The sequence below is a fragment of the Antrostomus carolinensis genome, unplaced genomic scaffold (assembly GCF_000700745.2).
Source record: "Antrostomus carolinensis isolate BGI_N321 unplaced genomic scaffold, ASM70074v2 Scaffold47925, whole genome shotgun sequence".
NCBI lineage: Eukaryota > Metazoa > Chordata > Aves > Caprimulgiformes > Caprimulgidae > Antrostomus > Antrostomus carolinensis.
Window position 1 is genome coordinate 874 of NW_010316627.1, and position 14,725 is coordinate 15,598.

General features: G+C 39.0%; 2 protein-coding genes across 2 annotated transcripts; one reads left to right on the forward strand and one right to left on the reverse strand.

Moving 5' to 3' along the window:
* Positions 1-379: 379 nt before the first annotated feature.
* Positions 380-9,236, forward strand: TAF5 (TATA-box binding protein associated factor 5; the record flags this gene model as incomplete). The annotated part of the gene is made up of 10 exons (XM_010168319.1): positions 380-620; positions 1,801-2,116; positions 2,799-2,962; positions 3,420-3,555; positions 4,053-4,173; positions 5,158-5,287; positions 6,331-6,495; positions 6,940-7,117; positions 7,262-7,439; positions 8,778-9,236. Coding segments are annotated over 10 exons (1,847 nt in total), but the record flags the coding sequence as incomplete, so codon positions are not given.
* Positions 9,237-11,886: 2,650 nt separating this feature from the next.
* On the reverse strand, positions 11,887-13,155 carry ATP5MK (ATP synthase membrane subunit k). Its single transcript, XM_010168318.1, has 3 exons — positions 13,061-13,155; positions 12,870-12,965; positions 11,887-12,001 (listed from the first exon to the last, which is right to left on the reverse strand). The coding sequence occupies exons 1-2, from the start codon at positions 13,145-13,147 to the stop codon at positions 12,873-12,875; spliced, it is 180 nt and encodes a 59-aa protein (XP_010166620.1). The 5' UTR covers positions 13,148-13,155; the 3' UTR covers positions 11,887-12,001; positions 12,870-12,872.
* Between the last annotated feature and the right edge of the window lie 1,570 nt (positions 13,156-14,725).

A 14,725-nucleotide genomic window follows, 5' to 3' on the forward strand; every position in this document is an offset into this window, starting at 1 on the left:
TTAGAAAGATTCTCCTCCTCATTTGAGAGCTTCTAGCCTTAGCAGTAAAGATAACTTGTTTTGGTGATGTTAGTGGTTTCTTCCGTGATGCTTACAATCCTGGCTGAATTAGGCACTATCTTAAATACCTTATAGGCAACTGTTGGCAAGGAAAGCACAAAAAATGGCTGAAGGTGCTAGGAGAATTGGCTGCTGGACTATAATGTGCTACCATCCTCTCACTTGTATTGTTTAAACTCAGTGCTGAACGAGCACAAGGCTTAGTGCCATGTTTTGCTCGGAGCGCCTCACCTTACCAGTGGAGTTGTTAGCCACTGGATATCTGCTAGCTCTTTCGGGCTGTTTTACAAGCTCTTGTTATATGCTAATGCTTTTGCAGTTGGAGGGGGCGTTGTTGTGGAAGATCAGCCAGATGTGAGCGCAGTATTGTCTGCCTACAATCAGCAAGGAGACCCCACGCTGTACGAGGAGTACTACAGTGGGTTAAAACACTTCATTGAGTGTTCCCTGGACTGTCATCGGGCGGAACTGTCTCAGCTGTTTTATCCTCTCTTTGTACACATGTACTTGGAACTGGTCTACAATCAACATGAGAGTGAAGCAAAGTCTTTTTTTGAAAGGTAACTTATTTTCATTTGTGCATTTGGACAAATTTTGTATTTGCTACTTTGACTAAATCTGTAAACTGTAGTAGCATAGGTTTTTATACATTTTTATATACATATGTATATAGGGGTATATATACACATGTATTATTTTTCTTCTCTAATGTGGAAGAGATTTGGAATCTGAAGTAATGGTGCCATGGATTACAGTAACTGTTCTTAAATCCTTTTCCAATCTCCTGTGTTAGAGAGATGTGGAAACTACATGTGTTTGAACTGTCCATGTGCAGATTTTGAACCACCTTTATGGTGAGCAGATGGGCTCTTTGCTGCAGAGTATCAATGAGAAGAGATGCTGCTTCTTTAGTGAAAGATTGTGGGGTCATTTTTTAGCACTGGAAAATTGCACTGAGATGCTGAGTAGTGTATGCTGTAAGTATTTGCTAGTATCATAGCATGTATATTGAAATTCTTCAGATGAGATTAGAGGAGTTAATTTATGGCTAATCTATAATTTTCTGTGCTCTCACTGTGTTTCACTTCTTTATCGCTTGAGAAGCAAATTAAATTTAATTTGTTTTCTGGATTCAGACTTGTTATGAAATATTTCAATCCAAAAGGATAACTTTGTCTCCCTCCAATTTGGTCAGCAAAAATGGGTCTGGAGATAGTTAAAATGTTTCCTGCCACAACTTTTTATAACATGGGTTGAGTAAAAATGGAAAACTCTAGACATGTTAGCTATTATATAATGCAAGTGGAGACTGAGAAACATATGCCCTGTGAAATATGCATATTCGTGTAATGAATCGGATATAAATACATCCAAGTAGTCTTGCATAATTAAAAATGCCCTGTACTTTATGATACCACAAATTAGAGTTTCATTTCTGTAAATAAACATGTTAGTTTAACTGTTTACTTCAGGTGAGAAGCCTTTGGGTGTATGAAGTTCTGTGAGGTTCCATTTGTATGTTCTCTTCATCTTGTTTTTTAATTGCTGAATACTCTTACTGTATACAGGAAGTCACTGGTGTGTCTTCCCCAGGGTGAAATTTAATCCTATATGTAGTCAGTAGCCTCCAAAAGGTCCTTACATATATGTTTCATGTTAAAAGTACTGTGAATAAGTGTGCACTTAGGAGAGAATGTTTTTGTAATCAATATTTTATCATATCTTAAATTATTTCAATAGATTTCATGGGGATCAGGAGTGCTATTACCAGGATGACCTGCGTGTATTATCTAGCTTAACCAAAAAAGAACATATGAAAGGTAACGAGACCATGCTGGATTTCCGAACCAGCAAGTTTGTGCTCCGTATTTCCCGTGACTCTTACCAACTCTTGAAGAGGCATCTTCAGGAAAAGCAGAACAATCAGATCTGGAACATTGTTCAGGAACATCTTTACATTGATATCTTTGATGGAATGCCTCGCAGTAAACAACAGATAGATGCCATGGTGGGAAGCTTGGCTGGGGAGGCAAAACGAGAGGCTAACAAAGCAAAGGTAAGAGGGAAGGATTGTTGCACTTTTATAATTGAACAATTCTCCCTAGTTTTTCAGGGAGATACCTTAGTATAGACTGACAATTGTCACTTGAGATCTTAAAAAGCAGCATGAACAGAACAAAGGAAGAACTGTACAAATAGTTGTTGGCAGGAGTAGGGAGATCGAGATGTGTCACTGACTGGTAGAAAAAACTGTTGAAGCCCTTTGAGAGACAAGCTTGTATTCAGCCCACAGAACTAAACTAGAACTAACTCCTGAATTACTCTGTGGTTTTAAAATGGACACCTGACTATTTGGCTTCTTCTCTTGTACAACTGATGTAATTCTTACTTTCTGCTGGTTTTTACTGCAAGGGCTGTTTGTGTAGATCCTGACAGTGTAGTACCGCAGTACGATACAGATAAACTCTGTAAGCTGTAGGGATTCTGCTTTAAGGAAGTGCTAAGAGATGGTGGGAGAACTTAGAGTTGTCCAGATTAGTTGCTGGGTAAAACAGCAGAACACACACAACATTTGTTATGGGCAAACCAGTAATATATGCAGTAATACTAAACATAGCAGTTTTAAAGGGACAGCTCTATCGTTTGGAGTATTACGTTGAAAAGTTTCCATTAAAAAAATAAGTTCAGTAAAAACAGCAATTACTGTTTTGTCTCATGTATGTTTTATTGGCTTGCAGGTTTTCTTTGGCTTATTGAAAGAACCAGAGTTTGATGTGCCTTTGGATGATGAAGATGAAGAAGGAGAAAATGAGGAAGGAAAGCCAAAGAAGAAAAAACCTAAAAAAGATAGTGTAGGGTCAAAAAGTAAAAAACAAGACCCTAATGCTCCTCCCCAAAACAGGTATCAAGGGAACGATGGGTAGAGAAGTCTTGTTAAATCCAGTCTCGTCATGCCAAATCTGCATCGCTGTTCACGTGACATTTTTAGCTCTTTGGCCATTTCAGCTGTACACAGCTTTAGCTGTAAGACTTCCAAGGGTGGTAGTGGAAAGCTCAGCATGTAGCAGTCTGTCTTTGCCCTTCAAGTCAATTGAGATTTCCCTCGATGAAATTTTACTCGGTTACCCACTAATCTTTTCAGGTCATGCTCAATTATTTATCTGGTTCCACTGCCTGTCTGAAATTCTTAAAGCTACTGGCTCTTTTTCTCATTAGTTAATCTTTTACATGGTCTTTCATTTTTTCTAATTCTTATTTCATATTTGAATAAAGGATTGCATGTGAAGGTTTTGCTTTCTTTGTTTAGATTGACAATATGGAAGGTGGTTTGAGTTTGTAAAAGTGTGTGCTTCTTGCAGAATTCCTCTGCCTGAACTGAAAGACTCTGACAAGCTGGATAAAGTAATGAATATGAAGGAAGCCGCAAGGCGTGTGCGTCTCGGCCCAGAGTGCCTGCCCTCCATCTGTTTCTACACGTTCCTTAATGCTTACCAGGTTGGTAAAAGAAGAGTTTGTGTAATATGGAAAAGGGAATAAAAATTACCAACATAACTCTTAATAAAGAAGACTTAACAGAGTTGGCAAGAGTATTTGGAATAAGCGTTGCAAAGTTTATGTTCCAAAACGTTCAGAATATTATTTAAAGACTCCTTAAACTACGTCATTTCTGTGTTCCTTGGTTTTGCTCTGATTTTGCCATAATTCCTTCTTTTGCTTTTCCTGTGGGGCCCTAAGTGTATTCTATAGAATACAGTAGATGGTTTGCACCAAAATACTGGAAAACAGTACTTTTTTGTCACTATTGACTGTGCTTCATTCATATAGCTTTATTTTTAATGGTACAAGAATTTGTGTATGTTTATGTCTATCCTGGAATAGTTACCTCTTGTTTTTGTAAATTAGTCAATTTTCTTATTAGTCCTTAGGATTTCGTAAGACATGAAATGCATCATGAAAAATACAAACAATATAAATGGCTGTTTTTTGTATAGGGTCTGACTGCAGTGGATATTACAGATGACTCTAGCATGATTGTAGGAGGATTTGCAGATTCTACTGTCAGAGTGTGGTCCGTGACTCCAAAAAAGCTACGTAGTGTGAAAACAGCAGCAGGTAATTAAGACAATAACAATAATTAAGATGAGCATGTATGCCTTGTGACAGCTGCATTTTGTGTGAACAGAGAAAGATGTCTGTGGCATGACAGTTCTCTTCAGCAGTTAGATGCTTTCACTTTGAAAAAACAGGATGTGCATAGATGTATGATCACATCGTATATACTACCATTAGAAACATTTTTAAAGGAGTGAGAAATTTGGTTGTGTCCACCTGCTGTGAGGTGGTCAGTGCACAGAGCTTGGAACTAGCCATAACTAGCGTGGAACTAGCCATCTTGCTTCTTAACTGGACAGTAACCACATGGTGTAGTAGTAGGGTTTAGGTGACCTAGGGGAGAGACTAGAGGTACCCTGGGGGAAATGATAGGAGAGAACTCTTGAGAAGGGTGGAGGAAAATGTCCTGTAGCTCAACACCTGTGTAAATTCTTGGAAACCAGGCTTCTTTAATTCTGCTGTTTATCTAACCAATGTGTTGTGGTTGAAGTAGATACCACACAAATGTTTCTTTAATCTTGACATTTAAGTGAGATGTGGTCATGTCGTTCAGCAAACAGTAGCCTACAGACTAAAAGTTATTTAAAGTTGTGCATGGTGTACAGAGGTCAAAACATGTCTGAAAAGCATGTTTGTGCTCTATTAACTTCCTGGGAAAGGCATGAAAATTTGGCATCTCTATCAAGAAGATGTTACTGTGTTTGGAGGCTGAACAATGTATGTATGAAAAATAATACACATCAGGATTAATTTATTTTAGCTCTTAGTGGAGACTTAAGAAAGAGCAATTATCTATGTAAAGCATTATTTTCACCTTTTGCAATAGTAAAAATATTTTAAATGCTATTGTATATTTCAGATTTAACAATTCCTGGGTACTCTGTCACGTTCACATCATACAGAGAATATTATTTGTTTTCCTGTTCATGGCATTTATCTTTGAATTTCTGACAGTTATGATATATGCACTTTGAAATATTGCAGACCTCAGTCTCATCGACAAAGAATCAGATGATGTCTTGGAGAGGATCATGGATGAAAAAACAGCAAGTGAGTTGAAGATTTTATATGGTCACAGTGGACCTGTCTATGGCACCAGCTTCAGCCCTGACAGGTAAAATAAGTTTACAAGCTAACTAGTTTGCTTGTCTTGAGTTTTGATTGTATGCTACTGAATGCAAACATGTTCTTAATGCAGCTTTTTCCAGAAGGTTAAAGCAGTTCTTGTTTATGCAGCTTATAAGAAAGTTTGTGTGAGTATTAGTGCTCAGGGTGTTGGGCACTGTCAGCTATTACTGAAATCAGCTGGAGCAGAGGATGCCAGCACTTTTTTTGAGGTTCAGGGCTTAGATGGCAAAATTGACCATCTTTTTTACGAACTGTAGTTTACACTGGGTTTTAACTAACTGTGCTGTAGAGAGGAAAAATGCTGCAGCATTGATTTCACTTGTAGTATTGCAAAACATAAAATCAGACTCAGTAGCACATCATTGCACTTCTTCAAGTTTCTCATGTTCTATTGAGACTTTATTTTCAAATGTATGGAATAGTATCTTTAAGATATTTTAAACCATTACGTAATTATGAGAGTCTGGACAGTAGAACGGAGGTTTCAGTGTCTGAAGTTTTGCTTTTGCATGTGTCTAGTCAGGAAACAACCATCACAGAAACACAGCTGAGAAGTAAACTTTATGTGGAAGATGAATATAGAGTCTATAATTATGCACTGAGAATGCAAACGTGATATAAATTCTTTCAGGGGATTTTGATCTTTGTTTAGAGTTATATTAAAAGATTTTTTTTTTTAATGACATAGCATAGCAGTTTACTAGTCATTTTATCATATAACTGGAATTCCCGAGTAAAGACGAGCTCTGCGGGGGTTTTTTTTGTTGTTTTTTATTTTTTCCCCTCCCCTCAGTATTGCTGTAAGTGTCATCAGAATTAATAATCAACATCCACATCTCTATAAGGGCATAGGACTGGATTCTGCTTGAATTGGTTATTGTTGCTTAACCCACTAAAATGCTGATTTACATGTGGCATGCTAAACAGACTCTGTTCAGGGGACAGTTTTTCTTATCCTAGACATCTCACGGTGTTTATGCAATGGTTTCACAGTCTGTGTGTAATATGCTATACTTTCTTCTGTGACAGGAACTATCTGTTGTCCTGTTCTGAGGATGGCACTGTCAGATTGTGGAGTCTCCAAACATTCACGTGTTTGGTGGGATATAAAGGACACAACTATCCAGTGTGGGATACACAGTTTTCTCCTTACGGTTATTACTTTGTGTCAGGGGGACATGACAGAGTGGCTCGGTAAGAAACTGGATGGGTTTTTTACTTGTCTGGATCAGTTTGTGGTGGATTAACCCTGAAAGTGATTAGCTGATATACTCCAGCCTACCCTGTTACTGGAAATAAATTTTATTTCATGTCAATTAAAATACTAAAATAATGTTTTAATGTAGGTTGTTGTTTTTTTTCTTTTCAACACACATCAGATCATCTGATGACTGAAGAGATGGTGTCCTCTTATATGACCATCTGATTATAAGCATTCTCTTTCAGTTGTTTAACAACTTGACAGAATATTCTTTATTTCTCCCTTCTGAAAAGTACACTTTTCCAAAACAGATCCTGCTAATTCAGTAAACTGACCAGTAAGAAACCACTGCATAATTAATTCATTTTATTCCTCATTGTGCAACAGATACCGAACTTCATGAGGGTTCTTTTTATTAATAAAGCTTTTCTTTTCAGTCTGTGGGCAACAGATCACTACCAGCCTCTACGGATATTTGCTGGCCATCTTGCTGATGTGACGTGTACCCGATTTCATCCGAACTCTAACTACATTGCCACGGGCTCAGCAGACAGGACTGTACGGCTCTGGGATGTTTTGAATGGGAATTGTGTAAGAATATTCACTGGACATAAGGTAAAGGCGTATCACTCGCAGTGTGAAAGTGATTTTATTTCTGTGATGACATTCTGAAGTGTTCAGAAGGAATTTGGCTTGACTGACTGAATGCAAGTAGACTTAATTAACTTGTTTGGTCCCCCTGCCAAATGTCTGTTTTAGGGACCAATTCATTCATTGGCATTTTCTCCTAATGGACGATTCCTGGCTACTGGAGCAACAGATGGAAGAGTTCTGCTGTGGGATATTGGACATGGCTTGATGGTTGGAGAATTGAAAGGGCACACTGACACTATCTACGCGCTCAGATTCAGTAGAGATGGAGAGATTTTAGCATCAGGTAAAATTCACCAGAAACAGTGAAGTTTCCGTTGTGTTCTGTAAGCCTGATGAGGAATGATATAATTGATTCCTTAAATCAAGGAAGACAAAGTAGAAACACTTGCTTTGCAAAAGCAGCAACTTAAAACTGCCAGTACAAAGTGAGTACTTCACTGGACTGCAAAGTATGAGTCCTCACTGTCCCAGGAACTGAAGGAAAGGTGTTATGCCTTTCATATAGAAGAGAGTAAAGGTTGGGATCTGTGTAATGTTGGGAGAGGAATCTGAAGTTAGAAATAACTCCAGGGCAGGTAAGTGGCTCAACTAGAGAGGCAGAGGATACTGGAATTAGAGTGGCACGTGGAGCAGGACTATAAAGAAGAGAGAGGAAGGGATAGAAAGGAAAATGTTGTCTACACCCTTACTATTTCTTCGTGGTAGATTTTTGATATAGAAAAGTGCATGTAACGTTAACAGTCACTTCTATGAGCAGCAGAACTTGTGAAGCCTGCTTGTTTTTCCTCCTTGTCCACCTGAATTATCGGGTGTCTAATATAACAGAGGTTCTTTGCCAGTTTTCACCTTATGGAGGCATAAAGTTTTGTTTCTCCACGTTTAGTGAACTCTCCTTAAAATGTATAGGAATGTAATGAATTTGAAACTTGTTCTGTTCTGTCAGCTGGTTGGAATTGGCCAACAAGTTCAAGTTATTGACAGAAGAAATGATGGACAGACACTGTAATTACATCAGGGTAATTTCCTCATGAAACCAGGCTAGGAATATTCTAGATTTATTTAGCAGTATGTTCCTAAATGCAGGGCAGTGAGAATCCTCAGTGAGCCACTACAGCAGGAGTGAAAGCTAACGGACAGGGTACTGGTTTGATCCACCCTGCTTGGTGGTTACTTCAATTTACCTAACAATGCTGCAGTGAAAGCATGGGCCACTGGGCCTGCAAAACGCCGCTGTCTTCCCTGTATCAAATAAACTGTTATTATGTGATTTAGAATCATAAATGTTTCCTGAAATTGGCGTCTAGCCCACAGGATGGTCCTGCTTTTTCAGTGCTAGGTGATATAATCCAAACCCAAGTGTTTTGAGAGAGTAGTTCTTTGTGCTTTATCCACACGGCATTCAGGTTAGATCACAGGAAAGCTGAAATCCTGGTAACTTTTATGTGTGCATTCAGTATGTTAGAGGCTTCTTAAAGTCTATTTCCTTGCAGGATGAGGGCATAAGTATACAGTTACAAGCAATTCTGCTTTTTGGGGTTTAATTTCTGTTAACTTCCTCCTCAGTAACTTTTTATATACTTTTTTTAATTAATAAATGAAAATAACCTGTTGTTCTTTTTAGGTTCAATGGATAACACAGTTCGTCTGTGGGATGCTGTGAAAGCATTTGAAGATTTAGAAACCGATGACTTTACGACAGCCACTGGACACATAAACTTGCCTGAAAACTCACAGGACTTGTTACTAGGTACATACATGACCAAATCAACCCCCGTTGTACACCTCCATTTTACACGCAGAAACTTGCTGCTGGCTGCGGGCGCCTACAGTTCACAGTAAATCGGGAAGCGCAAAGACTGACTGTGGCAAGTCCTTGCAGAAGTCACCTCAGGATGGGAGATGAGGAGGAATGTCTTGTACAGGTGGACCTAGTCTGTTGCAGGCAAAATGAAACTCTAAACCAATGCAAGCAGCATCTTCTCAGTTCTGCTGTTTCATATTTATCCACAGTTTGAAAATGCTGGAGATTGACAAGACATCATGGCTTTAAAAGAAGGAATTGTTCATGGTGCTTTTGATAAATATATATATGTATGTATATGAAAATGGCTGTCTCCTCTCAGAGATGGTATTGCACTCTGCTGAAACTTGGGGAAAGTTAACAGCCTTAGTATGTGTTCTCAAATGATTTTTTTTAAAGCACTTAATTTATGGTTAGCAAATGTTTAATCAATCTGAAACACAAGCAAAAACTGTTCAGTTTCAGAAAAGAATGTAATTTAATTCACTATAGCCTGGGCTGAGTAACAGGTATGGTGAGAGTATCACAGCAACAAACAGGGCATTGAAAGAGTAGGTCCTACAGGCAGAGGCTCGTGGGGAACTGCTGTGAAGTTACGTGGGCAGGTTTTATGCATCCAACTACTACATCCCAAAAACTCCTGTGCTCTTTGGAGGTATCAGAAACGCAGATCTGGTTATTCTGTTTTCACAGGCAGCCAATGCTGTAAGTGTGATAAGCAACCAGAAGTGCAATGTGAACTTTATTTACTTTCATACTTTACTGTATGGAAAAAAAAGGGGGGAGGGGACTAAGACACAACTGAAAGACTCATTATTAAAAAAGCAGACTTAAATCCTTTTGTTATATTAGATCTAAAAGAACTTTAAAAACCTGCATAGGGTTTAATATATCAAAATATAAATCTAGCCAAGAAATCAAAACAGTGTTGCAGAGTAAAGGATTAATCAGTCTTAAGTATATTATCAGTTTGCTTTTGAAAGGCCAGCTGATAATTTCCACCCACAAAACACTGTACCCCAGCAAGTCCTCCTGGACAACAACTCAGGCTCAGTGCTTTATTTCTACGAAAGAATAAAACATGCAGAGCACTGGGAAGTATAACTTCTTTCTGGGTCTTTGAACAGAAAACACCCCCAACAAAGGACAAGCCCAGTTTGGCTGGTTTTGGGTGTGCGTTTGTGTTTTGTTTGGTTTTTGTGGTTTTTTTTGTTTTTTTTTTTTTAAATATCTCTTACAGGCTGTATACAGGGAAATCTGTTTTGTGTTCCTCATTACTTTCCAGTAAGGGCTTGGACACTTGAACAATCTGCTGGCTCTCGAGTGAAAATAAAAAGACATTTCTAAGGTAAAGTAAATGGAATACTACCTCCCCTCTCATCCCTTCCCTAACTCTTGGCATAAAGGTATATTACAGGCATTATACATCAAAATAAACGGTGGAAAATCACCTGGAGATTTTCTTTAAAGAAAAAAATGTTAAAACTAAATTATTGTGGGTTTTCTTGTGTAATGGTACCTCAACAATATTTACTAGCTCTCAGTATGACCAGTTGGATTTAAGTGCAACTATGTTGAATCAAACAAGTTAGCTAAAACAAATAATGTACAGTTCGGACAGCTTAAAGAAAACACTGCCACATTCTGCCTTTGTATTTTGTACAGTTTTATACTTTTGATATTATAATAAATACTAAAACCACATAGTTTGTGTCTCTATGTTACCAGAAGGGTATTTTCTTCCCTCAATGGCTGCAATGGAAGCAAAGAGCAGTGTTCCTCACTGAGCACTTTGCTAAGGGAAACCAAGTAATTGAGAAATGGTTAAGTTGATGACTAGCTATAAATCTAGTTCTAAGGGTAGGCGAGGGGTTCTAGCTAATTAGATCTATTACACAGTTACATCATTATCCCTCTGGAAAGCTGTATGCAGCAGAGGGCACTTATGCAAACAAACTCATAGGAGAGGAAGACTAGATTTATTCAGAAGGCCCAGCATGTGCAAATGGCTTTAAGGATACACCAACTAGAGTGAGAGAGCACAAAGACCCTGTAATTTCTCTCCTTTTTTTCCAGCACCCATGCCTACCTCCTGCTGCCCTCAGTTTGGGAAGTGCATTTGCATGCTTTAGCATCACAAGTCCCAGGTTCAACTCCTGCTGCTGGCACCCTTCCAAGAAGTGTGGTGCCATATAATCACACTCACACATCTGCAGTAATGTGACATCTAAGGAAGATACTGAGTTTTATAGGAAGACACCGTGGAGCACGTGATAGACAAGTTCTAGTGCTCAGCAGGGAGAGAGCTGCACATATCTAACTGTGGTAGGAACACCTCGTTTATTAAGAGGCTGTGTCCAGGAAAAATAAGCACTGAATTACTTGAGTCACTGTTTATGAACATGCAGAGTTAGAGGAACTTAACATCAGCAAAGTGAACCCTTTTCTCTCTGGCTGTTACCTCCTCAAGAGAGACCAGGAACAGCAAAAGCTCAAATACCATTATTTGATCAGTCTGTTTTGGGAGGTTTACATCAAAAAACAAACAGGTTCTATGCAAAATACAGACAATGGAGGCAGAAGTTGTAACTTGCATTGTATCAGTAACAGTGAAGAAGTCACTTGTTTCCATGTAAGGTACTAGCTTGGAACGCAAAAAATGGGAGCAACCGGCTAATGCAGACCATGTAAGCTTAATGTTAACCCCTGTGATGTGCAAGTGTGGAGATGCTTTGATCAGCTGCAAGCTCTGTGCCTGGATGACTGTCATGCTGCTGAGGTCTTTCCTCAATTACTACCAGGCTTTAGGCTGTGTTGTAACAGCAGCAAAGTTTAGGTAAGACAGTAATGACAGGAATCAGCCAGTCCATCTCCACTACAAATAACTATTTTTGACAGAGGAAAAAAAAGCAAAGTGCCACATTTATGCTTTTTTGCACCATTTCATATTTCCAATAAAACAATTACTTATATTTTATTAGCCACAACAGGTCATCAGCCTGCATTACACTGACACAGATTGGAGGTTAAGACATGCCAGCAACCTGCCAAGAGAAGAGAGATCAAACATAACAAGTCTTGCACAGCAGTAATAGTAACGGAGCATCCCCCTTCCCCAGGCCCAAACAGTCTGTTACAAGCAGGCAAATTTCGGCACACCCAGGAAGAAATGACTGATGTCCCTTTAACATACAACAACGATGCTCGGGCTTACTCTTTTCTACTTCTTTTTGCAGACTAGGAAGTCAGCCTAGTTTTTTCAAAATGCCCTTTCAGTGGAAACTGTGTATTTGAAAGTGACTTCAGAATTTTGTAACACTTGGTTGTCACTGTACAAGAACAAGTCCCATCATTTCTATATGGGCCTTGCACAATCAGGTGTGCAATCTACACAGCTCCATTGTATGGTGCCACTTTACTGTGTGCAGAGGAAGGTTTTAACAGACTGCATTAATCCCTGCTTGGAATTCTCTAATACAACAAAGTCCTCAATTACTACTTGATTATTTCAATAACCTACAAAGCAACAGTTATCCCTGTTTTACAGCAAAAGGATGGACCAGAGGCACTTAATAGTTGTAGGCAAAGCCCGATATACCCAACTGCAACATCCTTCCATTCCTCCTTCCTTGCTTACTCTTCCCTAGTCCCGTTTACCACGTCAGAAGAACAAAAAGAATAGTGGTATCCCATACTTTCTGCACCCGCTTTAACAACATACTTCATTCAGAATGTCCCCAAATAAGCTGATGCTTATTTGTTGAGGTTTAAAATGATAAATACGAAGTTCACATGCCCATTTTTCTTTCTCTCTCAATTATATTGTATTATTAGCAACTTGTCTGTCCTTTGTCAGTTCTTCCTGGGGTGGCATTGAATCATTTTGGTCCTGGAAGAACACCAGCCACTTACCATTTACTTATCTGCCACAGCAGGAGTTTTCTTTTTAGGTCTAAGTTTGAAATACAAGATGAGCATTGCAACACCTGTGTATGTTGCTATTACATACTGGAAAACATAAAAGTTAAGGTTAGTTTCAGTCTAAAACCCCCAAACCACCATTATACTAGACTACAAAAGTTAATATGCATTAAGATACGTACATTCCTCCTGCCTGTGATGGTATAGGAATTGAAGTACTTCTGAAACCCAGTGAACTGGTGTTGAGATCCCGAGTCATGGCCAGCCATGGTTGCTTGTCCTGCCAAGCAATACAGGACAGTTAACAAGTTTTACAGTCAGCTGGACAGGATCAATAGAAAAATCAAACTAATCTCTACACTGAACTTAACACTTCCACTGTCAGCTATTAAATCTACTTTCAGGACCTTCAACAGACAGTGGATAAACATAAGGAGCAGGCACATTCAGAGCACTACATCTTAAGGTACAAAACAGGTGACACCAGAGCAGACGAAGAAATGAGGGTTTCTGAAGGGAGGAACATTTACGATTTTCAGTGTTCATTCAACTGAATTTAAACATGGGGGAAAAAGTCAATATGCTGATGATGACAAAAGGGAAAATTCCCGAAAGCGCTTATAAAGAACAAACCTGCCAGTCCTGCCTACACAACCACTCAACACAGGCTGATTTCTACCAGTTGTTCAGGAATCAGCAATACCTAATTCAAGTAAATCTTCACTGGTTCAGCTAAGAAATAGCTTCAATTACATACCCAAAAATTTGGTGACATGATTCAGACTAAGACCACTCCTCTGTTTTGTGATTTAAAATACCATTTTACCATTTTTACGCCGTATTAGAATTCAAGTGTTGTCAAGAACCACCCAACTCTCAGTTGCACATTTCTATTTTATCTTACTTGCCTACCCTCATATTCACAGATCTAGATAAAAGATACACTTTTTTTTTTCCTCCAGTTAGTTTTCAGTTAGATCAGCAAGTTCCTTGAGCCAACTATAAAGCCTCAGAAGCGCTTTCACAGGAACAACAAAAGCACTATGTACATGAGGACACACTTTTACATTTTATCTGTGTTTGGACCAAAGTTTCAGGCCTACTGTAAGAAGTTCCTTAACACAAAAGCCTGGCATGGCTACAGTCGCATCCTTGCAGATTCACTGACTGGCTGAGATTGGCATCTGCCAAACTTCAGATCTGGAGATTGCACAGTCCAACCCCAACGAGCTTGAAGCAGGGGCAGCTACAGCAGGTCACTCAGGAACATGCCCAGTCAGGTTTCTAGTATCTTCAGAGATGGAGATTCCACAACTGCTCTGGGAAACTTGTTCCAGTGTTTGATCACCCTTATAATAAAAGGGATTTTCTTTTTAATGTTTAGAGATATATTTTTCTAATGTTTAACAGGGTTTTATGGTTAGGACAAACACTTGTTGTTTATCATGTAACTCACCTCAAAAGAGGCACACACACCATAGTTATCTACCAAACCAGGGAGACGCTGTGGCCACCAGTAGCCCAGAAAAGGGATACAAGAAACTCCTATAGCAGGTGCTATGTTCATTAACACAGCTGTTATGCCAACCCAATCTAGTAATGTATCTCTGGTGTACAGTAAGGTAAGCATGCCTGTAACTGGATTAACTAATATCTAAAAATCTTAACGAAATAAACCCCCCAGGCATCTGCCGTCCATGACCTGGAAAGCCAAAGTAACCTCCTTTTTTTAATTTTTTTTTTTTAATGCCTGACCGATGTAAAAGCCTAGAGAAGAGTCACCGCGTTCTTCCGAGGACGGCTCCGAGCGCAGACATCACAACACAGCTCTTCTCTATGGGAAGAGC

Coding starts and splice junctions, on each gene's coding strand:
- ATP5MK (XM_010168318.1), bottom strand. CDS start 13,147: ATGGCTGGCCATGACTCGGGATCTCAACACCAGTTCACTGGGTTTCAG. Junction 12,966..13,060: donor CCATCACAGGCAGGAGGAAT/GTACGTATCTTA, acceptor TATGTTTTCCAG/TATGTAATAGCAACATACAC.